A 15,442-nucleotide genomic window follows, 5' to 3' on the forward strand; every position below is an offset into this window, starting at 1 on the left:
GTGTAGCATAATAATAATGAAGTGAAAATCACGAAAAACAAAAAATTAAAAATATTATTCTCATGTATTTAGCTCTGAAATGCATTAATACGAGGTAATAAGTATCTGCAAAGATTGTGTCTTAGTTCTTCTAAAGAGTGTTATTGCAACTCTTCGATGGTTAAATGACTTAATTTCGTAAAATTTTCATGGGGTATCCTACTTTGGGTATGCTAGTTAAGCAATACTCACTTTGTGTTTTTCTTGCACGTATACCCCCTGCTTTCTCTCGCTCTTCTTGCTCAGACGTACATGTCTTAAATTTCAACCCATTTTTACATGTAGTTCATGCATACATGCATGATCGAAGTGCAGACATACTTGAAAAAAAAAGTGGGTTACATGGGTTTGTTAGATTTATTGTGTTTTTGACAAATTGATGATTTGGGGTTTGTTCTTTATGATATATGAAACTTTTGTTTTAAATTTAAATTTATTTAGAGTAGATTTGGGTGTCGAAACGTATTGGATTGTTGAAATTTCAGCCCCTTTTTACATGTATTTCAGTCATTTATGACTGAGGTGCTCATACATGAAAAAAATTATTTTTGACAAAAAAGATTCTAACACAAATGACTGAAATTTTAGCCTATTTTCACATGTACTTCAGTCATGTACGACTGAAGGTCAGGCATACATGAAAATTTAGACATACATAATTGAAATTTGAACCAATTTTTACACGCACCTCAATAGAAAATGTTCGAACTTTGCCTTGGGAAGCCATACCAAACATCAGGAGAAAATGTCTAATGTTTGGCCTTCACAAGGCTACACTTTCCGACGCGAAGTGGATACTTGTGCAAAAATAAAAAAAAATAAAAAAAATAAAAAGCGAGTATTACTCCAATGGCGCTACCAAAATAGAATATTTGTGCCCTTTCCTCATTTCCCCCGCATTGGGCTTTACCATGAAGCCCAAAATCAGTTATCAATTCTCTTATTTGAGTGTGTAGCTCTATTGAGTTTTTGCAAAATTTCCTTAATTAAATTTAAGCAATAGCCTCAAGTAATCCTTTTTCTGCAAATCCCCATTTTAATTGTTGAAATATTTTGTTTCTAGGGGTCCAATAATCTGTTGGGAAACTAGAGAAAGGATTGTTGTGAATATTTTCAATACTTCCCTTTATCCAAAAAGAATTTCAAGAGTCCGATGTACAAAAATCGATAATCTAAATTTCATTAATCTATATATAGTATAAAGTTAGGCTGTGGCACCTCTCTATAGCTTCCATTGCTATTTATCTTTTATCTTCTTTTTTTGCATCTTTTCCCATTTATGTACATATAATATACTAACAAAACAGATTAATAAAAGGCTCATAAAATAAAGGGCAATTTGCAGGATTGTCCTTCGTTGGGGTGGTCTTTAATTTTTATCCCTCAAAATGGTGGTCTTTAAATTTTACCCTTCAGGCATAATTTACACGGGCATAGGCAGAATTTTTGCCCGTGCAAATTTTGCCTTAAGGCCCAAATTCAGGCAGAATTTGCATAGACGGATTTGCAAAATTCTGCCTTGCGATTTTTTTATTTTTTATTTTACTGAGCTGAGGTTCGAACCCACAACCTCGGAGTATTAGGTGAAGGACAAAACTTAAAGACCACCAATTTGAAGGACAAAAATTAAAGACCACCCCAAATGAAGACCAATCCGCGCAAAAAAAAAGTAAAATAAATAGGAGTAGAAATCAGCCCACGTAACAATAAATCTATATATAATATAAAGCTAAGCATAGACAAAGTGATGTGGCACCTCTCTAAGGCCTAGAATCACATTTATCTTTTTTCTCCTTTTTTTGGCCTTTTCTCTAATTATATCTTAACTAGTGAATTTCACCGCGCTTCGCGCGGTAATAAAAGATATTAATTTCTTATATAACTATAAAACAATATATATATATATATATATATATATATATATATATATATATATATATATATCTTTTTGTATTGTTGATAAGTAAAATAAATGTATAGACCTTGCTTTCCTAAATTTATCTAAATTTTTCTTTTTATACAGAGGAAATAACAACTTTAAGTATAAACATCTAAAAGAACTAACATGGGCATAATATTCGTATATTTACTTGAGAAAAAAAAGAAATTAAGAGAAAAAAGGAAACAAAGCCTCAAGACTCTCCTTGAATGCATTTATGTGGAACAGAAACAAAGAAGATCAAAACTCAAAACACTACAACTCATAAGAAAATATTGACTCATAAGAAAAAATTGAGAAGATGACATATTCAAAATACTACAACTCAAAAGCACAAAGTAATTAAATTTAAGAAAAAGAATGATAATACCTCCTAATTGACATAATTAAAAGAAAAATATTTAAAAGCATAGTTATGTAGATTTAGAGAGATCGAGGCAATATAATTTTGGCTATAAGCTAGATATTTTGTATTAAAAACAGAGAATAGTATACTTACAGTTAAGTAATTATTAATTTTGATCGTGCACATTCAATTTCATCAAAAGTCCTAGAGTAATTTATTTTTCATTTCCTTGCTCTCAATCCTAAAATCTCTTATTTTTCCTCTTCATTTTCTTGACCTGCAAAATGGTTAAAATAATATTATTCTCACATTGTTTGAATTATGATTTTCGTTGCCTAACTAATTAGGTTCAGAATTCAATTTTATCAAAATTTTACTTTTCTATCTTTCCCTCCCTGCTTCGAACCTGAAAGATTTGAAGAAAAAAAAAACACTAATAAGAATATGTAAGAATATAATTGGGTATCTCCTATGTTCCTTGCTTTAGTAAAAACTTGCAACTAATGAGTATAACTACTCTTATTACCACACATTCAAAGAAAAAGGGAAAGAAATAATAAAGAGAGAAGATTCTCTTACCGATCACTGTCTATAACCAAATCAAATAACTATCAAAAGCTCAAAATAAGATTACGATGATGGAGAAGAGATAGCAAAAGTACTTCAAAAGTGACGCTGCCTTCTCATTTCTCCATACACTCCAAAATAGCAACATCTAGCCTTCTCATTTCTCCATACACTCCAAAATAGCAACATCTACCTGGTGTAATCCGTGCACCTTTCTTCTAGAATAGCCATTGCAAATCACATTTACCACAAATCTTGAGCCAAAATTGTGGTATAGCTTCTAAACCAATGGCAACTTATAAGGCCACTGCATATTCAAGAATTTAAGCATAGAGAATTGCATGTCCATAATTTTGTCTTTTCAAATTCTCAATACATTATATGGGTGAATTAATTATTTCATAATAAAATATTGCAATAAGTACATAATAATTGCTAGTATCTTCTAAGGATATCATTAATAGGGAAGGGCAACAGACCTTAAATAGGGAAAAATAATTTGATCTCCATACTGTTGCAATTTCATGTTCTTCATGCGGCATATTACTCACACTATATAAATTGACTGATTTCATAACCAAATTTGTAATAAATACTACATAATACTAATTGCTGACTTTTAAAAAATCCTTAAACGGGGAAGGGGAAACGATTTTATTTTTTTAAGCAACGATTAATTGGCTTTATTGCCAAGGCTCATTAGTACTACCGCCATGCTACGTGGGCTTGATGTATTTTATGTGACTTTATTAATCCATTAATTAGTAGATTATGTGCTGAAATAATAAAAAAGGAGAAAAAAAGGAGAAAAATGTCAAAAAAGGAGAAAAAAAATAAATGTCAATGGAGGTCATAGAGAGATGCCACATAGGATTGTCTATGCCTAGCTTTATATTATATATAGATTATTGCTCAATCATGGACAACAGAAAAGGCAGAAGCAAAATATTTCTTCAACTCTCTAATTAATTATGCTAAAATCCCAACTGTTTGTCACGTTCTTAATCCTATTAATGACTCTCATTCTTTACTCCCAATCTATTTCTTATGAATTTAATATATCGTGAACGTGGTATTTCAGTTACATATTCATAATGATCGTGTACGTGGGGTATTGATTACTAAAATCTTTGAAGAAATCAAATTTATTGTGTCCTCTTTTAAGTCTATATAAAGGTTTTTACATTATCATTCATCAATTAACAAATAATGGCTAAAGGTGTAGTTGAAAAAATTGGAGTTCTTTTTATCAGAAATAAGGCTTGATAATGAAGTGAAAAAAAGAAGTTTTGCAATGTTCGATGAAATGGAGTACATGAGATGAAGCAAGGGTGCAGACAGTGGAGGGTTATGTAGGTGTCAGACGACGGCAGATAGGAATTTGGACAAAAGAGGCGAGGAAGGGTCGTTAGTTTGATTTTATTTACGTCTTTATAATTGAAGAAAAAATTACTCAAGAAAGAGTGGAGTCTCCAAGAGAGTGAAAATAAAGAATCGAAATCAGATTTGCTGAAGAACGAAAATAAAGGAACAAATATGAGAAAAGTAAACAATGTGAGATCGGAATTAAGCGGGAGGGCACACCAAGGAGGCATCAAAAGACGTTTCTAACAAGACCAACAATCACTAAACGAATAGTATGTATTGAGGGGGACAAAGTCCTTCCTCCATCAAAGTTTGTTCTTTCTTCGCAAAGTAACGATTTATTTTTTATAATTAATAGTTTTAAAAATTGTAAGTGCACTAGGATTTCATGCTGAACAAGATTTCTTTTATTATTGTTGCTTAATCTGCTCGTACAAATATTACATTTAAACGATCATTTGATTTCGTAAGTTACAATTTACTTTCAAGTTGCTAAAGAAAGACAAAGGAAAAAGAAACTAAAGAAAACAAAAGAAACAAGGAAAAAGAGAAAAGGATTACTATAGTACTACAAACTATTATTAAAGAGGGAAAAAGGAAAAGAAAAAGGAAAAAAATGATAAAAAAAAAGGGGGGAAGAAAAGAGGAATAGCCAAGGGCGCAGATTTATTTGTTTTGTATTTTTTTGTTTTGTATTTCACATATCTTCTTTGTGTTTCTTTTCAAATTATGAGAAATGTCAGAAATCATTTTAGAAAATAAAACGTAAATATAAATATATTAAATATATTTTAGTCAAAGACAAAGAATAAAAAATTCATTTTTTTTAAAGAACAAGCTGATAGATAAGAAATGATCAAGTTTACATAACAAGATTTTACTATATATAGTACCTGTAAGTATGGTGCTTGAAGGATTGAAATTAATATCATGGAAAAAATAAATTTTAAAATTAATCAAATTTATAGAACTAATTTTTCTCACATTTATAAAAGATTTAGTTTATCTTTTCTATTTGGAAAAATCTTTTTTATCTCAAGATTTTTGAGTGAAGGTCATATCGCGAACTTACTATTGTTTTTTATAACCGCGTGAAGCACGAACAAATTTACTAGTATAGAAATCAGCCCACGAAACATTAAATAAAGAATCAGCCCATGTAGCAGTAATAGCATGACCGTAATGTTAGCAGTAGTAATAGGACCTTAATGCTAATTCTCTAATTAAAATGAATAATTAGTGCACATTCAGTGTCTATGTTTCTTCATCTTTCCTCTCCCCATTATCCCCGTATAGTAAGACTTAGGGATTGTTTGGAAACGTTTCCAAACATAACAATTACTCTTGCATTTACATTCCGCATTAAATTTTGAGAGCAATGATCTTTCCATATTTTATTTGCATATATATGTTCTTCATTCCCTTTTTACGTACAACAGTGCATGCATGCTATGCTGATACCAAAAAAAAAAAAATTAGTACTCCCTCCATCCTAATTTTGTGATATAGTTTGACTGGACACGAAATTTAAGAGATAAAGAAGACTTTTGAATTTTGTGATCTAAAATAAGCAAAAGATATTTGTGTGGTTATAGATCATCTCGTTAAGCGTAAAAGGTAAAGTTTAAAGTTAAATTGTTATCAAATATGAATCATTCTTTTTTGGACAAACTAAAAAAGAAATTATATCACATAAATTGGGACAGAGGGAATAATAATATATAACGAGAGGCTAACTTTATAGGTAATTTTCTTTGTCCTCTATTATCTTCTTCTTCTTTTTTTCTTTTTTTTGGGGTGGGGGAGGGTGGATTTGATGATGGAGAATTTGATTGATACCTATTTGATGTTTTTTTTTTCTGGCATGTTGGGAATACTGAGTTTTTTTTTTTTTTTTTTTTGAACATCCAAGATAGTTTATATTAATCACGTAGGTAAAACATTACATGAATTTACATGCATAAAAATATATAGTAGTTGAAATGTTCAATGGATGACTTCTTTAGGATTATGATGATGAGTTTCGAGTGATACCCATTTAATTACTATTTTTCTCTAACATAATTCTTAATTTGAATATGCAAAAGGAGGAAGTTGAAAGATATTCTTTAGTTGTTGAGGTGTACTTTCTTATCTATATATTTTTTTTTAATTAGATGGTGTTTTTTGAGCGATAACCATTTAATAGTATCATTTTTCCCTCCTGCATAAGAATTTGAATAGATGATACTAAGTTTTGGGTGTTTCTTTGTCTAACAACTTTCATATAAAGAGTATAATTTTTAAATTTCTAATTTTTATTTGCCTTTTCTCTTTGTTCAATTTTTGTTGTTGTTTTTTTTTTTTTTTTTCTCTAATAGAGAAGGATGCAAGTGGTACATAGAAGTTAAGAATCTCCACTAAGATAGAAATGCGACGGAGTAGTTTTTCCTACTCTGACACTTATATTTATCAGTTGTTGATTTTTTTTTTAATTATATATATTTTTGATCTTGATGTTAGTTCATGAATAGTATATCACATTCATTGATGTTTGATTGTAGAAAGGTATAAAACATAGTAAATCAAGCTATTGTCCTCTCTAACATTTCTAATTTTTGTTTTCTTCATAACCGCGCGAAGTGCGGAACTCTAGGCTGAGCTTCTAGTGAAAAACTAAAGCCCTACCTTATAGAATGAACTTCCGCAGTTTTGCAATAACTTGACTTTTTTCTTCACTTCAGCTTTGCCATTCTTTCCAGAATAAGATTTTGCTTAATATTATTTGGATAGACTCAGATTCTTTCATGTAGAAGAGTCTTTGATGGGCTTTGAATTTGGATAGATCCAGCGGGCCTTCTTGCGTGGACTTGGGCTTGCATACTGGCTTCGCCGTACTATGTAATATGAATTCAAGAGTCGAATCATCAATTCTTTTGTAATGAAACTTTACATGACTAGTACTAGAACCACAATTTACATTATTTTATTTTCTATCTATAAAAAAGAGAGAAGGAAAGTGGGCGTAGTGAAATGTTTCCCATTTCTCCTTATTTTCCCTTCCCTAGCCTCCAATTAGCATATGTTTACCTGGATAACTATGCCATTTTTTCCCATGAAATATTAAGCAATTTTGGTTTTTCCCATTCTCAAATCTCGATCATTCAAAAGTTAGTTACACTTTCCAGAAACTCTTTTTTTTTTTTTTTTTGGCTTAATCATTCGATATCAGAAGTCCATTGACTCAATTAATTCAGATTCAGACGGATAATTAAATCTAAATACATGCCTTGAATTGAACAATAATATGGGAAGCGTTTTCCCTTCCTTGTCCCCGCAAGCAAATGCTAAGAGGGATAAAACATTTTCTCGAAACTAAGAATATATATTTGACAAGATTGAAGTAGCTCAGTTGGTTGAGCATGAGACTTTCATAATGAAGGTCTCAGATTCGAAACCCCCCACTTACGACAGCATAAGATTTGCCTTCTGGGTCGAGCTCAAATTGAAGTGTAGCAATATTTCTTGTATATACATAAGGGCTAAGGTGTAGTTCTTGAAGCTTCAACCAATTGTCACAAGTTCATGCATCAAGTGGTCAAATCCAAGTGAACAAGACAACCAATTACTTGTATATACATAAGGGCTAAGGTCTAGTTCTTGAAGCTACAACCAATTGTCACAAGTTCATGCATCAAGTGGTCAAATCCAAGTGAACAAGACAACCAATTACAAATTTATAGTGGTACAGTTGAGACCCTTCAAGTGGGTGATTTATAATTTTATACCCCAAGGAAAATCTAAAGCAGAACGTTGAAATGGACTTGCCAAGGTCCAACACAATTGCTCTGAAAAAAAGATTCATAAATAGAAGACATGGTAGGGTCCAAATCCTTCAGTGGATTCCATGTCATGGATGATGTGTTACAAAGTACTTTCTCCCTGGCTCCTACAAATTTTCATAATTGAATTCCTGAGATTATGACCCCCAATTAGTAAGCTACTTATTTAGCCCTAAGCTTCGGTTAAGTGGTGATAGCGCATCGTATGTTGTGTAGGTTAGGCGCATATTATGAGTTTAAATTTTCCGCAAACAAAAACATGCTATTAAGTGGAGAAGAGTAGAGAGATATTAAGTCAAGAAGGGTAGAGGGGTGATCTCATTATCCAAATGATTATAATCTTTGAAATTGCTAATTCGACTTCTCATTTAACAGTTAATGATGTTTCCTTTTGTCAACTTTGGCAACTAGCAATTGGATTGTTCTTTTCCCAAATTTGGCAACTAACATGCTCTTCAGATTCCTTCTTTTTTCTATTCCTTGCACTTCCCAAATCCAAGAAATCAAGGATATCCTCGTGACCTTTAAACACATTTTGGAAATTTTAGCAAACCGTTAGTAGGACCTTAGACTCTATGTGCAAAAGCACCTAACTTTTCCCAAATTTATACCTACAACAAGCAAATTCCTAATGAAATTTGTCCTGCAAATTCAAAGAAATATCTGTCTTTCATATCTTCAAATGGAAAAATACTTACTTACACTCGGTGTTTTCATCAACACATGGCATGTATCTTTACATATACTGTTATAACTTAACCATAATGTATAAATACATATTCTCACCTCGATTTAATCACTAAACTATGGTAAATTAATGTAGTTTCGTATAAACACCGAGTGTGAGTAAGTTCAGGGAGCAGTGGAAAAGGCAGAGGGAGGAGTCAATATCACTCAAGTTGGTTCAGACCACTGAGATAACAGTTTCAAGGTTATTCTTATCGAGAAAAAGGTGACAAAGTTATTCTTATTGAAAAAGAGGTGACATGATGTGAGATCTCTTATACTCCTCTGTCACAATTTATGTGATACTTTTTTCTTTCTAGTCAGTCCCAAAAAGAAATGACACATTTCTATATAAACTGTTAAATTTCTCATTTTACCCTTAATTAGATGATTTATAAGCACAGGTATTTATGGCTTCGTTTTAGACCACAAGTTTCAAAAGTCTTTCTTTCGTTCTTAAACTTCGTGCCAGTCACATAATTTGGGACAGAGGGAATAGTAACACAGTTTCTAACATGAGCAGCAGAAGGTTGGCAAGAAACACATTGAGCTATGAGAGATTCAAGAAGCAAAAAATATTCTCCTAATAAAGTGAGAAAGTATCTCCCAAAATTATCTAAAACAAGTGATTTAAGGTCCAAGAAAGTTGCTTAGGAAAGTAAAGGCAGAATTCCATGCATTCAAATTGAAGTTGAACAATGTCAAAAGTCATAGTTAAGCTTTACCCACGTGGAGGTTTATTTGCTGCGTTCAGTTCTCTATAAATACTCAAACGCCATTTCATTTCCATGCAACACCAACTTTTTTTCTTTTGCTTAATTGCCCTTTCTTGTAATCTTTAATCCAAATGGCTCCTCTCCAAGTTCTCTCAGTCTTTGTAGCATCTTTTATCTTCATGCAAACTCTGGGAAACTCTCAGATATGCCCGGGTTGTTTCACTCGGTCTCGTGCAGCTCACTATCCAAATTCAGAAGAAAAAGGAACAGAAAGTGAGATTCTCAACATGATAGTTGACCAATAACATGTACTTTAAACAAAGAAAAAATTAAGTTTTCTCGTAAATAACCTTTTCTGTTTAATTACATGCAGCTGGGAGTTGTGAATTCGGTACTTTTGGAGCAACAATCAATGGCGGAGACGTGTCAGCAGCATCAGAACTCTATCGGAATGGTCTAGGATGCGGTGCATGCTACCAGGTAATGATGAAAAACGGAATAAAAATTATGTAGTCAATAATGACAAGCCAAAATTTTCATGTATAAGATGTGATTCTGGACTATACCTTGATTTGCTAGGTGAGGTGCACCAATAGTAACTACTGTTCTGATAAAGGAGTGACTATAGTTATAACAGACCACGGTTCAGGCGATCGCACAGACTTTATTCTAAGTCAGCAAGCCTTTGCTCGCATGGCTCAGACGACAGATGCTGCTGGTTCTCTTTTGGCACTTGGTGTGGTGGATATCGAGTACAGAAGGTATAGTTAGGTTATAGCTAAACCAGTAAATATTCAAAGTATATAAGTAACATGGATCATTGGATATAAGTTCATCGAGAACCACATAAGGTGCCCATAAGAAATTTCTCTTCTGTTAACAGGGTCTCATGTACCTACCCAGACAAAAATATTACAATCAAGATTGAAGAGAGCAGCAACAATCCTCATTACTTGGCTTTTGTGATATGGTATCAACAAGGCAAAAGTGATATTACAGCTGTGCAACTATGTGAGGTATATATGCTAGTTTGCATCTTTCAGAATCCACACAGCAAAAGTTTCTAATAAAGGCATAAAGTAAAACAAGTAATAATGAAATTACCTATAAAGAAGTACATAGAGTCGACGAAGAAATAACAATAGGACTGCTTCATCCAAATTTTCTTATATTTCAACGTTTTGAATATTATTTTCTTCGAATATGCAGACAGAGAATTTTGCATGCAAGCTATTGGACAGGACACATGGAGCAGTGTGGACTACTACTTCGCCTCCGAGGGGACCTTTACAGATCAGAATGCTATTGAGTGCTGATGATGGAGATGAGACATGGGCTGTTCCTGTCAATAACATACCTGAAAACTGGAAAGCTGGTGACACATACGACTCAGGAATACAAGTAGATGCATAAACACAAAGGACTCTGTTGCTATTTGATTAACTTCGTTACTATATAAGTTTATAGGCTCTTCCGTGGTGTTACTCTGTGCTAGCTGTCATTCTTAACTGCTAGTAAATATAACCAATAAAAGGATCCAGACTCAATTATGTAATTTCAACAAATAAAGTTTATGTTTTGTAGCAATTTTTAATATTGATTCATGACTGGAAATTAAGAAACACAGAACTTGCCCACATCTATTATTTAAGTTGTGCATGGGTCAACCTCACCTTAAGTAAAACACCTTGAGCCCATCATTTTCATGAACAGCATCCGCCATTCCAAATTCAATCAGTACACAGACATTGCTTAAAGTACTAAATTCTGCATCACACGGAATTAGCCCCCCTGTTTCATTTTATGTGAAGATGATTACTGGCAACAGAGTTTAAGACAAAAAAGAAAAATATTGGAACTTGTGGTCTTAAAAGTGCCACGGCATTACTGTGGCTATAAAACAATGTTTGTAAGCATAAAATTGGAAGTTGAACTGTTTCTAAATATAGAAAGGTGTCATTTTTTTGGGAACAAACTAAAAAGGAAAGAGTCTCACATAAAACGGAACATTGGGAGTAGTCTTCTATTCAAAATATGTTTATTCAAAACTATTATAGTATATTGTTTCATGTGTAAACTAAAAGCTCTTCAATTAGATCACACATCTGATCGTTCAAACTTAAAACATTTCTTGCATTACATTAGACTACAAATTTCTGCACATAGATTCAAAGCAAATGCTATCATTTATTGGAAAACAGTCAAACACAGCCACCCAAATTAACCTCTACAAATGGAACACTGATCCTAGTCACAAGACTCAAGTCATGAGAACCTCTTAGCTCTTAATAATAACACAAGTAACCAAGAACAGGCAAAGAAGTTAACTGCAAACATACTATAGTAGCTGTCGCTGTTACAGAAAAAGGCGGGAAAACTGTGATCGTTACAGATACAATAGAAGACAGCTATTAGAATCAATCAGCTATCTTAGCCTGAAGAATCTTCAGATATATTATGTATAAAAGAAACCGAAGTAGGGAACTTTAGAGTACTCAGCTTATTCAGATGCCTTTCCTGCCAACTTTGGGATTTCACTGCAATATGTGATGATCTTAAGTTATCCACTAGTTATTTTTTCTTCAAGCAGAGGATATCTCAGCCAATTCAAAATTCTAATCTTTCATCCAATTCAAATTCTAAACTTTCATGAATTCCAGATCGATGATGTTCACTTTCTCTTTTCCAATTGTCAGCCTTCGTCCCACCACAAAAGTTGCAGGTCAGTTGTATACAGTCAAACAAGCATAATGTACTTGCTGTACCATGCCGAACTTTCTGCTGTACCAGAAATATGAGTTTTGTTCTGCGATTTTGATGTCCTTGATTCGTTATATCTCTTTTGACATCCATGTCTCTGTTGTTGCTTCTCCAAGGCCTTCCATTGTATTCAAGTTCCTTCATTCCATCACCTTTCACTCTGGCATTTGATGTGGGCTCCCATCTCACTCAACATGGAATGCATCATAATTCTCTTGTGTACTGAAACATTTTCTGGAAAACACCACATCTCCGAGTTTGAAAATTGTACTAGGCTAGATCCTGATTCCTTTCTAATTCCATTTACAACCATCATTTTTCTTACCTTCTCCACGTCATCCCATCTCTCTTGTGCAGCATATATGTTGGATAGAAGCACATAGGATCCAATATCCTCTGGATCCCTCTCAACCAATCTCCTGGCGACAATCTCACCAAGTTCCAGATTTGAGTGGGTCTTGCAAGCTGAAAGCAGAGCTCCCCATAATGTAGGCCCGGAGTCCATAGGCATATTCTTGATGAGGTCTTCAGAATCTCTCATCAAACCAGCCCGCCCAAGAAGATCAATCATGCAGCCGTAGTGCTCAACTCTAGGCTCTATTCTATAAACTCTAGTCATCACATTAAAATACCACCACCCCTCTAATACCATCCCTGAATGAGTACACGCACTTAGAACACAAATGAACGTAGCATCATTAGGTGTCACTCCACTTTTTTCCATCTCCAAGAATGTTTCAAGTGCTGCCTCGCCGTGCCCGTGGGTCCCATAAGCCATGATCATAGAGTTCCACGAGACAACACTTTTCTCTAGCATCCCAGCAAACACCTCCTTCGCCAAATCCATCTCACCACACTTAGCATACATTGTCAATAGGGAAGTCGAAAGCAACATGTCAGGCTTAATCCTCCCGCTATATCTTATATAAGAATGTATCCACTTTCCTCGATCAAGTTTCCCTAAATGTGCACAAGCAGTCAAAACACTCATAAGGATAGCCTCATTTGGCTGAATATCTCTTCCTTGCATCATTATATCAAACAATCCCAAACATCCCGTGTAGTCCTTCAAACGCACATAAAGTGCCATTAAAATATTCCAAGAAACTACATTCCGATAATCCATCTGCTCAAAAAGAGCACGGGCAGCTACTACATTTCCAATCTTAGCATATCCATCAAGCAAACAATTCCAAGAAACAATATCCCTCGAAGGCATATCCATAAACAGTAAATTTGCTTCCTCCATATCTCCAATCCCCACATATCCAGATAACATGGAATTCCAACTAAAAACATCCCTTTCAGGCATTACATCAAAAACACAACGCGCAAGCTCCACTTCTCCATTTTTCACATACCCATCAATCATACTATTCCAAGTCACCAAATCTGAGTCAGAACTTAAATCAAACACCTTCCTTGCATCATCAATCCGACAACAAACCGAATACATATGAATCAAAACATTCCTATTATACAAATCCAACTCAAACCCACATTTCACAACATGGGCATGAATCTTTTTCCCTTCATTTACCATACCTAAATCAGCACAAGCCTTAACCAATATAGGAAACGTGTAATGATTCGTAAAGATCCCATTTTTAACCATTTTATCAAAGTAAAACAACAAAGCTTTTTCTGGTTCATCAAAACTCACAAATCTTTTCATAATTAAATTACAAATAAAAGCATCTGGGTTTTCAAGATTTTCAAAAATCTTTAAAGCATGACCAAAAGTAGGTTCTAAAGAGCAAAGTTTCTTTATAACTCGACCTGCTGCTAAAGGGTGTTGAAAAATGCCTAAAACAACTAGTTGTGCATGTATTTGATTAAATTGACTTAAATTTGGGGTGCAAGAATCTAATATGCGTAAAATGGGGTGGCTCAAATTCAATATATGTGCACCATTGTTGTATAAAGATTCAGTGTTATTATGATCAGACCAGAGTTTTGGAGTGGGTTTTGAAAGGTTTATTTGGGTTTTGATGAACTTGTTAACACATTCTGAAGAAAGGGAAAGGGATTGTTTTGAATGTTTGAATCTAACGGCCATGTTTTCTTCCGCGAGTATTGGCAGGCACTGGAATGTTGACAACACTGAAGGAATACGTGCTTGGTGGAGAAAAAATACGCAGTCTTTATTCAACTTATGGAAAAAGTATCCTATAGTTTTGCCGACTATTATAGTCTTATTAGATTATAATTCTTGTGCTAATGTATTCCAACTGTGAGCTGGAATAAAACAATCTGAATAAGGTGGATATGCCGGAGGATAATATTTATATCATCAATCAAATATAGTATAAATTTAATTTCAAATGTAATCCTGAAATATTTCACCTTATCCCCGTACCAAACGAGCCCGTAGAGTTATTGGTTTATTTTAGTTTTAGTCGTGGATATTAAGCAAAACATATTTGAATTTCAAATAAACAAAGTGAGTATTTTAGTGTAGCTTACATTTTACTTTTGTTGGTTGTACCTCAATCCTAGTAAAAAAATTCTCTACTCAGTTAAGTGTACATTTCTTTTTTTTTGAAAAAGAGAACAAATTCTAGTTTGGACTCAATTCAATATTCCATATAATTTCTTTCAAATTCATTAAAATTTCATCAGGATTCTAATGCTCGTTAAGGTAGAATATTCATTTTCAGATTTTACACGTGTAATACATGTTCGCATCGCAATGCCTATTGTAACAACTTGGCCTTTCATAAGTGGAGATGGAATAAAGCATTCACAATAAAAGTGTACAGACACACACTGATTGTACAAACGTCGGATAAGGTATTAAAATAAAAAATGCTGACAACTTTAAAAGCGCCAATTTATTCGGTTAGAAGGCAACTGCCAAAATTCAGAAATCACGCTCGAGCAATGTCACTCCAAGTCTGGCAAATGCTGATCCCAGCTAGGATCAGCCTCAATCTAATAGTCGAAACCAAGCTCTGGAAAGAAAATACGATGAGGCCAAGGTCTCGATCTGAAGCAATTTTACCAGGCGAATATCCGATGTTCTATTTTAAGGAACCAAGGGGCTTTCGGGAACAGTATGTGGATTTCACTTCTGCATTTTATTTTGTTAAACTGCTTTGATGTGTGTTACTGGAGCCTATGTTATGTCTGCTACTTTTGTATTTTACTTTTTAAACTACTT

At 33.6% G+C, this 15,442-nt stretch overlaps 2 protein-coding genes across 5 annotated transcripts; one reads left to right on the forward strand and one right to left on the reverse strand.

Moving 5' to 3' along the window:
* Positions 1 to 9,367: 9,367 nt before the first annotated feature.
* On the reverse strand, positions 9,368 to 14,846 carry LOC132635238 (pentatricopeptide repeat-containing protein At3g29230-like). 4 transcript variants are annotated; one of them, XR_009580474.1, is made up of 3 exons: positions 10,624 to 10,757; positions 9,870 to 9,992; positions 9,368 to 9,760 (listed from the first exon to the last, which is right to left on the reverse strand). XR_009580474.1 is itself a non-coding variant. In XM_060351553.1 (2 exons), the coding sequence occupies exon 1, from the start codon at positions 14,336 to 14,338 to the stop codon at positions 12,428 to 12,430; it is 1,911 nt and encodes a 636-aa protein (XP_060207536.1). In that variant the 5' UTR covers positions 14,339 to 14,846; the 3' UTR covers positions 9,368 to 9,760; positions 11,193 to 12,427. The 4 variants fall into 4 exon arrangements, 1 of the variants encoding a protein (XP_060207536.1); XR_009580473.1 differs by lacking the exon at positions 10,624 to 10,757 and adding an exon at positions 10,086 to 10,225; XR_009580475.1 differs by lacking the exon at positions 9,870 to 9,992 and having other exon boundaries at positions 10,624 to 10,763.
* LOC132635239 (expansin-like B1) lies at positions 9,651 to 11,158 on the forward strand. Its single transcript, XM_060351554.1, has 5 exons — positions 9,651 to 9,792; positions 9,893 to 9,999; positions 10,099 to 10,280; positions 10,403 to 10,535; positions 10,729 to 11,158. The coding sequence occupies exons 1-5, from the start codon at positions 9,651 to 9,653 to the stop codon at positions 10,930 to 10,932; spliced, it is 768 nt and encodes a 255-aa protein (XP_060207537.1). The 3' UTR covers positions 10,933 to 11,158.
* Positions 14,847 to 15,442: the final 596 nt, after the last annotated feature.

The sequence above is a fragment of the Lycium barbarum genome, chromosome 4, assembly GCF_019175385.1.
Source record: "Lycium barbarum isolate Lr01 chromosome 4, ASM1917538v2, whole genome shotgun sequence".
Classification (NCBI taxonomy): Eukaryota; Viridiplantae; Streptophyta; class Magnoliopsida; order Solanales; family Solanaceae; genus Lycium; species Lycium barbarum.